The sequence below is a fragment of the Hibiscus syriacus genome, unplaced genomic scaffold (genome assembly GCF_006381635.1).
Source record: "Hibiscus syriacus cultivar Baekdansim isolate YM2019G1 unplaced genomic scaffold, ASM638163v2 tig00113722_pilon, whole genome shotgun sequence".
Lineage (NCBI taxonomy): Eukaryota > Viridiplantae > Streptophyta > Magnoliopsida > Malvales > Malvaceae > Hibiscus > Hibiscus syriacus.
Genome location: NW_024063469.1, coordinates 1,533,746 through 1,544,506, shown reverse-complemented (window position 1 = coordinate 1,544,506; position 10,761 = coordinate 1,533,746). Strand labels below are relative to the sequence as shown.

The window sequence follows — 10,761 nt, the reverse complement described above, 5'->3', positions numbered from 1 at the left end:
GGGAATCCATGTATCAGACATTTATGCAGTAAGTCTTTGAATCTCTCTCATGCCTCATACAATTTCTCATCTTCTAATTGCTTAAAATATGTCAAGTCGTTTCTTAGATTTGTATTCGTATTCAGCAGATTAAATCAATTTAAAAAATTTTGTGCTAACTCGTTCCAAGATGCTATAGCACCAGGTGGCAATGAATTCAAGCATGCTCTGGCTTTATCTCTTAGGGAATACGGAAACAACTTCAACTTTGATGCTTCTTTGGGGACTCCTTGTTGAACAAATGAATCATATATTTCCATAAATGTTCGAAGGTGTGCTTGAGGATCTTTGGTGAATGAATCACTATATTGCCCCATAGATTGTAACATTTAAAGCATCAACGATTTCAACTCAAAATTGGCAGCATGAATTGTTGGTTATACAATGTCTGGATGTAAATCATCGAGCGTTAGCACCACATGCTCCCGAATAGGCTGATTGAGACCGCCCATGTTATAATATTGTTGTTGGTTGATTCCAGCTCCAGTTGGTATCTAACAGTTTATTACATATCATCATTTTCATACTAGAGTGGAGGTAGAGCATTATTACCAATTCCATCATTCATGTTTGCTCGATTTCTAACACATTCTCTCCAAAGGAGATAAAATTTTGTTCAATTTTCGGATCAATATGCTCTAGATCGTTGTCACTATGGGACATAAACCAACAAAACTAGAAAAATGATAAATATCTATAAAAAGAAAAGAAACAAATAAGTAAATAAAAAATTAACCCTAATGCAAAACCATTGCTCCCCGACAACGGTGCCAAAAATTTGATGCTAAGAAAATACTACAGCAAAGTGCAGGCATATACTATCGTTCAAGTAATAAAGTGGTAGCTCAAAAAGCTACGAGTGTCGAATCCCACATAGAGCAATTTGTTGCACAATATTTGTGTGGTAAATGTTAGAAAAATATACGATTGAAGTGGTAAAATAATAAACAGCTAGCAAAATAAAGAAATCAAAATAAAGGAAGTAGAGGAATACTACAACAAATAGTAAAGAAATTAGACCAATTGACCTAAGAATGTTGTGATTACTTGGTTGTTTACCTTATGGTTATGATGTGGCAATACAATTATGAGTTATGTGGCGGTTAACACGTTAATCATTTCTCAAGAATTAAACAATTAATCCAATGGAGTTAATTCTCATCAAAACCATATATTAAACAATTAATAAAACATAACAATCGGTATCATACATCTCTATATGATTTAATTAGCACACATAAAAATGCATTTATCTATAAAAACATCCAATTAAAATTCAACTCATAAACATATAGCTAAAATAAAAACTATTTCATTGAGCACCTTATGTTCGGTACCAAATAAAAACATAACAGTAATCATCCAAACTTATCAAAGTGTATTCCTCTCTCAAGCAAATAACACTAAACAAAGTTGAACCCCAAATCAGTCACCGCTACTCCACTACTGTTATTGCACCCCCAACGAAGGACTTAGGCTGCATCATGGATCGAATATAATGGAGAGAAAAGTTGGAGGTAATTTAATTGATGATCCAATGGAATAAGATGCTCTCCTATTTATAGGTTAAGGGAATAAACCCTCAACCAATGTTTCTTCTCCACGTTTCAGGTGGTTCTAGATCAAATTGACAGCTGCCCTTTTCCAGTTGTTCATTCCATAAGGTTATTTAAATCACTTGGTGAGTCACCAATTGTTGCATGTTTTGTTTGGTAATCTGGCATAGCATTGCACCACAACATCTCCTACAGCTTCAAGCAATGCCACAACATCAGCGTACCAATTTTTAGCACAAAACATTAAAATCAAACCAACTTCCACCAACTCGCTCTCATGATGCAAATGATGAAATATATAATAAGAAATGATCCTAACATGGTCCTAATGATTTAAAATCAAACTCAATATATAATAAGTTACTTTAATAATAATAAAAGTTACAATTTAAAATTTAAATATATAATAATTATACTAAAAATATGTTAATATTTAAAATCAAATTAATTGATGGAATCAAATTAATTTGATTGAAAAATCAATCTGTGAAATTTGTTGGTTAAAGAATAGTTAAAAAAATTAAATTTCAATTATTGGTTAATTTGATTTTAAACCAACTACTTAACTATATTATTTAAAAATATTAAATATATATTACATATTTTTTAAGCCCATACCCATTAAAATCATGAGACCCGTTACTGCACACAAACCCAAAAGAAAAAAAATACTCACATGTCATAAATTATCCAATAAAAGTAAAGAAAATAGACATATCCTAATGGATACTCATATGCCATAATTTATAACAATTTTCAGTTAATTCAAAAATTAAATGAATTGCACAAATCAAGTTATCTCAATAATTAAAGTAATAATTGTTATTCTTAAATGTCTCAGATTCGAGCATTAAAGACTGTAAGGTATTTGAACATTTATATCAAATGATTTAGAGTATTTAAAACATATATTACCACTTGTAAGCACCATAGATTAATAAAAAAATCGAACGAATTAAATGAATTTTATTTCACTCAATTAATAATTTTTTGTAAAAATTGATTCAATTAGTAAATAAAATTAAGAAAAATATTAAATAATTTGATTTTAGGTAATTCGTTTTAGTTAATGATCAAAGTAACCTTTTGAACACTAAAAGTAACATTGTTAAAAGGGTAGTCATAAACTTTGGGTATTAATTATAAATTTAAATAAATTAAAAATACATATTTAAATAGAAAATTTTAATTAAATTTAACTATAAGTTACTTAAATATATGTTTTTGTTAATTCATTTAATTTAAATTTTAATGTAAAAACAAGTGTCTAAACTATACCCAAAGTTAATTTTAGGTGTCTAAAGAATTTTTTTGTTAAAAATAGGTGTCTTTATGTTTCAAACGTTACAATTTTAGGTACTTAGGTCGTAAAGACTATTACAAAATCGTTAAGAGGCATGTGTCACTCTCATATATATATTTTTTGAATTTTTCATTTTATTAAAAAACTTAAGAATATTATTAATTAAAAATATTTTTTCTAAAATTAAAAAAAACCTATGAAACCCTAAAATCACTCATTTCAACCTATATACCAACCTTCGACGACTATCACTGTCCGCCTTTTCCATCGTCGAATGACCACACATCCATCGCAGAACTTCCATTGCCAATCATGCCTCTTGTCATCGTCTCAATCCCTCTAAAGCTATAAATCTTTAAACTTAAATCTTTAACTCTAATATCAAAACTGCTATAGTATTTTCTTATTTTTGGATAGGGAATGATGTGGTGGTGGAGATGGGAGACGACAGTTGATAGATAGGAGAGTAATGATGAGTTTTTTGAAGGATGGTTTTGTCAAATGACGATGATAGATTTTTTTTGAAGAGATGGAAGTGGCGATGAGAAGCGGAGAGTAATGACAATCGATGATGGATAGGTGGTTGTTCAACGACGAATGATAATAGTTGTAACAATCAGTAAAGGCTGATAATAGGTGTTGGAATGAAGGATTTTGAGGTTAGGTTTTTTTTTTTGGAATGAAAGTTTTTTTTTTAAATATTTTGTTCTAAAATATAAAAAATTAAAAATATATAAATATAACACTCGTCACTTAACAGTTTTTTAACAGTTGTTATAGTGTAGGCACCTAATAGTATAACATTAGAAACGCCAGACACTTATCTTTTTCGAACATTTCAATAGACATCTAAAGTTAACTTCAGATATAATTGAGACACTTAATTTTACATAGTCTTAAATTAAAATTGTATCGGGAATAGTCGTGATCGAGGACATCAAGACAACATTGGGAGAATGGGGGCATAACCCTTTCATCTGAATTGCATGGCCTAAATAAATTATATATGTCCCAATTGTTCCATAACACCATCCTTTTTCCAAGTAAATTACATATGTCCCTTGACCCTACCCATTGACTTTATATATATATATTCACATGGTTAAAGAATGATATGGCTACATTAAATGAGAGCATGGTCCATCTCAACTGTTCCCTAACCAAAAGCATGGCTGAAAACCAAACCTTACAAACGCATTGGTGGCACTCTTTGCATTCGCATGCAAATCGACTCTCAATTAAACAAATCATTCACACCCATAGTTTGAACACAAATCCATTCTATTTTTATAAAATTTAAAAATAGATCATATATAATCCAAATCTTTATAATATCAACAAACGACAACTTTACCCCTACACCACTCTAATTTTTTTAGGTCATTCAATATCCGTGTACGAAATTAATAGAGTAATTATATAAGATAATTTTTTAATCTCTATTCTTGATCAAACTCTAAATAATAGTTATAGATGAATTTAACGGAACGTTTATATCTATATATATAAATGCCTAAAATAATTTTATCCGATATATTTTGAAAATCTATTGCATAATCATAATCTTAAATAATTTAATTTTTGAAGATTCCTTACATCTCTCCATTTATTACATAATTATTTTTCTTTATAATAGTCTTCAGTGATGATCTATAAATATAATCACTTGAAATCATTTAAGTCACTCAATAAATTTAAATATTTTGTTATTTTTTAATCGTTTGAATATCTTATTTATGAGAAACTATTGAATATCTTATTTATGAGAAATTATTTGATAGACTTGGCTCACCACGTCATTCATGACCCCAGTAAATAAGAACTACAAGTTTTAAAATATCTTTTAAATAACTCTCCATCTCTATTTATATGTAAAAAAATATAAAATATATTACCTAAAAAATAATATAAACAAATATTATGATTAGATAAACCGAAATTATTTAATAATTTCTCCTTATTTACAAGAGAATAAACTCTTAACAAATATATTGTCACGGTTACTTCCCACTGTCGGAAGGAAATCACTTTAAAAAGTTGATACTACATGTAGTTTAAGATTTGTAATAAATTCTCAAGGCCTTATCCCTTTCCTTCAGTTCCCAGTTCCTAAAAGCTTCTCTTTCACTATATTTCTTTCATTTTCTGCAACTTCTCTGCTGTTTTTTTGGGGGCAAAAATGAGACCTTCGAGTAACAAAGACCGTGACGAAACGAAGAAGAAGGAAGAAAAGAGGAAGCAGAAGAAAGTTCCATTGCTGAAGTTGTTTTCATTTGCAGACTTTTACGACTACGTGCTCATGGCTTTGGGTTCCATCGGTGCATGCGTGCATGGTGCATCTGTTCCTGTTTTCTTCGTCTTCTTCGGGAAGCTGATTAACGTTGCTGGAATGGCTTATCTCTTCCCTAAAGAAGCTTCTCACAGAGTCGCAAAGGTACATTAAAAAAAAAAACTTCTTTACATTTTTGTTGATTAAACCCTAAAGATCCTTACATATTACAATCTTTTTTTTCTTTTTGGGTACAGTACTCATTGGATTTTGTATATCTGAGCGTGGCTATATTGTTTTCCTCATGGATAGGTTAGTTAAAACTCCTTAAATTCATCAAATTTTACTCTTTTTAAACTAAAACTTTGATGATATATATATATATATATGTAGAGGTGGCTTGTTGGATGCATACTGGAGAACGACAAGCAGCGAAAATGAGGATGGAATATCTGAAATCTATGCTAAAACAAGACATAAGCTTTTTCGACACAGAAGCTTCAACTGGAGAAGTAATTTCTGCAATTACAAGTGATATTATTGTCGTTCAAGATGCTCTTTCTGAGAAGGTATTCCCATTTTCCTTATTAATTACATGTTTGAGACAGCAAAACGATGAAACTATATAATTAAATAATATAAGGAACTGTAAGGGGAAAAAAAGGAAGAAGATGAAAACAAAGCCGACAATCCCACGAGAATTACTGTGATCTGACGCAGCTTTTACGTTTCTTCATCTGCAATGGCAACCACAGTTGATAGTATCAAAGCAAAGAGTAGATTTTGCATTCATACAGAAAATTGAAAAGATTTAATACAACATTTATTATTAGTCAGTTGGTTGTTCACATTTCATTGCAAACAACTAATCTCCAAATATATTAATTTTAACTATTATAATTTTAAATTTTAATCATTATACTTTAATCTATTAAATTTTAACTATTGTACTTTAATCTAAATCGATTGTATTTAAAGTAAAAATCTTCAAATATATTAAATCAAATTTTATAATTAATTTTTATTTCATGTATAAATTTTAGATTTGGCTTCTATTCTCTAATCTCCTAATTTAATCATATCATCATTCAATTTCCTGAGGGAGTAAATAGGGTTGAAATTAAATGTGATAATTCATAAATGCATGACACGTGTATGTTAATACAACACGTAAGCTCAAAGGACAGAGACGGCTCTTTACCTATTTATTGCACAATGAAACATTTTGGATACAAATTTGATAATTGCAACTGCAATTAATTAAATGGTCGCCGCATATTTTGAACAAAGAAAAGTCACTACAGAAATTAAGAATTGGAATTTGGACACTTAAAAAGAATCATGTAATTGTATTAAACTGCTAATTGAAAGTGTTTATGGATAATATACCAACTTCTTGTGGTGCATGCTAACCATTGTTGAGTTTAATTGATGTCAGGTGGGGAATTTCATGCATTACGTTAGCAGGTTTATAGTAGGCTTCATTATCGGTTTTGCCAGGGTATGGCAGATCAGTTTGGTGACACTATCGATCGTTCCGTTGATTGCCGTCGCCGGTGGCCTTTACGCTTACGTAGCTACCGGTCTTATTGCTAGAGTTCGAAACTCCTATGTCAAAGCCGGTGAAATTGCCGAAGAGGTTGGTTTTTTTCCCAATCTCCCATGCATCAAGACATTTTACGTGAAAAATGATCGGAGAAGATTATGTGACTTGACTTTTCAGGTGATCGGAAATGTTCGAACGGTCCAAGCATTTGCCGGGGAAGAAAGGGCGGTGAAGTCATACAAAGAAGCATTGATGAACACATACAAGTACGGTAGAAGCGCCGGCTTAGCCAAGGGGCTCGGACTTGGTTCAATGCATTGTGTGCTTTTCGTTTCCTGGGCTTTGCTGGTTTGGTTCACCAGTATAGTTGTTCACAAGAACATCGCAAACGGTGGCGATTCGTTCACAACCATGCTTAATGTTGTCATCTCCGGCCTGTAAGTTTTGTGAAATATCCAATATATGGATGTTCTGAAAACTTGTAGTAATTACTTGGTTTTTTTGCAGGTCGTTAGGACTGGCGGCACCGGACATCTCGGCGTTTATTCGAGCAAGGGTGGCTGCGTATCCAATATTCGAAATGATAGAGAGGAACACAGTAAGCAAAACCAGCTCCAACACATGTTACAGACTTGAAAAAGTGGAGGGTCACATAGAATTCAAGGACGTGACGTTCGGTTATCCATCACGTCCTGATGTCGTAATCTTCGATAGGTTCAGCCTTAACATACCTGCTGGCAAGATTGTAGCTCTCGTGGGAGGGAGTGGCTCTGGGAAGAGTACAGTCATATCATTGATTGAGAGATTTTATGAGCCAAATGCAGGGGAAATTTTGTTGGATGGGTACAATGTTAGGGACCTTGATCTCAAATGGCTAAGACAGCAAATTGGTTTGGTTAATCAGGAACCAGCACTTTTCGCAACCACGATTAGGGAGAACATTCTTTACGGGAAAGATGATGCTACACTCGAAGAGATAACGCGTGCCGCAAAGCTTTCGGAGGCCATCGCGTTCGTCAATAATCTCCCTGATGGGTTTGAGACTCAGGTACTCATTTACCACTGGTAGCATGTACAATAGAGTCACTTCTCTAAGTGATCGCATTGGAATTGCAGGTTGGTGAGAGAGGAATACAACTATCAGGTGGACAGAAGCAGAGGATTGCGATATCTCGAGCGATATTGAAGAATCCGTCTATACTTCTGCTTGATGAAGCAACAAGTGCACTTGATGCAGAATCTGAGAATAGTGTCCAGGAGGCACTTGATCGTGTGATGGTGGGACGAACCACGGTCGTGGTGGCTCATCGGCTTTCTACTATTAGGAATGCAGACGTGGTAGCTGTTGTTCAAAGTGGGAAGATAGTAGAAACAGGCAGCCATGATGAGCTCATTTCAAATCCTAACAGTGCATATTCGTCGCTTGTTCAGCTTCAAGAGACGGCGTCGTTGCAACGATACCCCTCTCATAGTAACACAATCCGTACGCAACTCAGGTACATTAACAGTGAAATGACTTTGCCTCTGACATTCTACCATGCTTTGCTTGTGCTGTTCTAGTAAGAACAATGCATTAATCAGAACTTTGTTTGTTTTTCCCCACCTTAACTTCTTTATAGCTCAAATTATTCACGAGAATTATCCCGAACAAGGACAAGCTTCGGCACAAGTTTTCGTTCCGATAAGGACTCAATACTAAGCCATGTAGAGGATGAAGCTTTCGATACATGGAAGCCTGTTTCACCGAGAAGACTGTATTCTATGATAGGACCCGACTGGTCTTATGGGGTCTTTGGCACCATTGCAGCATTGATTGCTGGAGCTCAGATGCCTCTCTTTGCTCTAGGGGTTTCTCAAGCTCTTGTAGCCTATTACATGGGCTGGGAAACAACGTGCCGTGAAGTCAAGAAGATTTCCATACTATTTTGCTGTGCTGCAGTTATAACCGTCATCGTTCATGCTATCGAGCACCTATGTTTCGGCATCATGGGAGAGCGCCTCACTCTTCGTGTGCGTGAAGTGATGTTTTCTGGTAATATGTGATCTAATCCGAGCAATCTTTCGATATTGTTGAACTTTTCCTTTTCCTTGCCACCTGAAAAGGTCATGTACTCGTGTGTTCTTTAAATTACTTTTGCAGCCATTTTGAAGAACGAAATCGGATGGTTCGACGACCTAAACAACTCGAGTTCCATGCTTGCATCACGCCTAGAGAGTGACGCAACGTTTCTAAAAGCCATAGTTGTTGACCGGACATCGATTCTCATTCAGAATTTAGGTTTGGTTGTTGCCGCCTTCATCATTGCATTCATCTTAAACTGGAGAATCACACTTGTTATCTTGGCCACTTTCCCATTGATCACCAGTGGTCACATTAGCGAGGTTTGCACATTTGCCAACGTTAATTTATACAAACTCAAAAGGTTTTAGATAGGAATATATATAGTGATATTCTTCCTATCATTCAGAAACTATTCATGCAAGGCTATGGAGGTAACTTGAGCAAAGCATATCTAAAAGCAAACATGCTTGCCGGTGAGGCTGTCAGCAATATTCGAACCGTTGCTGCATTTTGTGCAGAGGAGAAGATCCTTGATCTTTATGCCCGTGAGCTGGTGGAGCCTTCAAAGCGTTCATTTAACCGAGGCCAAATCGCCGGGATATTCTACGGCATTTCCCAGTTCTTCATCTTCTCATCTTATGGCCTTGGCTTATGGTATGATGGTTGAGCTTCATAATAGTTAATCAATGAGCCAATGCGCATTGCAATAACTAGTACCTTGCCGTTAATTTGTTCAGGTATGGTTCTGTATTAATGGGGAAGGAGCTAGCTAGCTTTAAATCTGTCATGAAATCATTTATGGTTTTGATTATAACGGCACTAGCCATGGGAGAAACTTTGGCATTGGTTCCAGATCTTCTAAAGGGGAACCAAATGGTGGCATCCGTGTTTGAGATAATGGACCGGAAGACGCAGGTCGCTGGGGATGCCGGAGAAGAACTAACAAATGTGGAAGGTACAATTGAGCTAAGGGGTGTCCAGTTTAGTTATCCATCGAGGCCAGACGTAGTCATTTTCAACGGCTTCAACCTAAAAGTTCGTTCAGGGAAGAGTATGGCGCTGGTGGGGCAAAGCGGTTCTGGTAAAAGTTCGGTTCTTGCTCTTATACTTCGATTCTATGATCCAACAGCTGGGAAAGTGATTATTGATGGTGAGTTTTCTCTCGAAAATCTTGAAATCCAGCTAGTAAAATACTTATTTCAACCGTGCATACACTTAAATCCTTGTCAAATCCTTACAGGGAGAGACATAAGGAAACTGAAACTCAAATCCCTTCGGAAACACGTGGGTCTAGTCCAACAAGAACCAGCACTTTTTGCTACATCAATTTATGAGAACATCCTTTATGGAAAAGAAGGGGCTTCAGAATCAGAAATAATTAAAGCAGCTAAGCTAGCCAACGCACATGGATTCATAAGTTCCCTCCCTGAGGGTTACTCAACCAAAGTCGGTGAACGAGGAGTGCAACTATCTGGTGGTCAGAAACAGAGAGTAGCCATTGCTCGAGCTGTTCTGAAGAACCCAGAAATCTTGCTACTAGATGAAGCCACCAGTGCTTTAGACGTGGAGTCGGAGCATGTGGTGCAACAAGCTCTCGACAGATTAATGAGAAATCGAACAACAGTTATGGTGGCACATAGGCTGTCGACTATTAAAAATGCAGACAAAATATCAGTTATACAAGGAGGAAAAATAATAGAGCAAGGGACTCATTCTAGTCTGATAGAAAAGAAAGACGGGCCATATTTTAAGTTGATCAACCTTCAGCAGCAACAGCAACAGCAACTAGAACATTAATGTAAAAGTGGATAAGATAATAACTACAGGATGAAACAAATTACCTAGACAACTTATGCTACATTTTCGTCATTAGTGCTATCGTTTTCCATACGAAGAAAATAATGATACATGCTGTGTTTATTTTCCAACACATTCCAAGCTTTCAACTTCAACAAAAACAGTTCATAGGGTAATAGAATTATCTAT

The 10,761-nt window shown here is 34.8% G+C and overlaps 1 protein-coding gene and 1 non-coding gene across 2 annotated transcripts; both read left to right on the top strand.

The window, feature by feature from the left end:
* The first annotated feature begins 3 nt into the window (after positions 1–3).
* On the top strand, positions 4–110 carry LOC120187198. The gene has a single exon (XR_005522264.1). It is a non-coding gene; the product is annotated as a small nucleolar RNA R71 (small nucleolar RNA).
* Positions 111–5,061: 4,951 nt separating this feature from the next.
* Positions 5,062–10,607, top strand: LOC120187066 (ABC transporter B family member 2-like). Its single transcript, XM_039190861.1, has 12 exons — positions 5,062–5,332; positions 5,425–5,479; positions 5,561–5,736; positions 6,606–6,806; positions 6,891–7,150; positions 7,221–7,761; positions 7,830–8,209; positions 8,333–8,745; positions 8,854–9,095; positions 9,182–9,429; positions 9,513–9,925; positions 10,016–10,607. Exons 1-12 carry the CDS (start codon positions 5,078–5,080, stop codon positions 10,570–10,572), a joined length of 3,741 nt encoding a protein of 1,246 aa, XP_039046792.1. The 5' UTR covers positions 5,062–5,077; the 3' UTR covers positions 10,573–10,607.
* Positions 10,608–10,761: the final 154 nt, after the last annotated feature.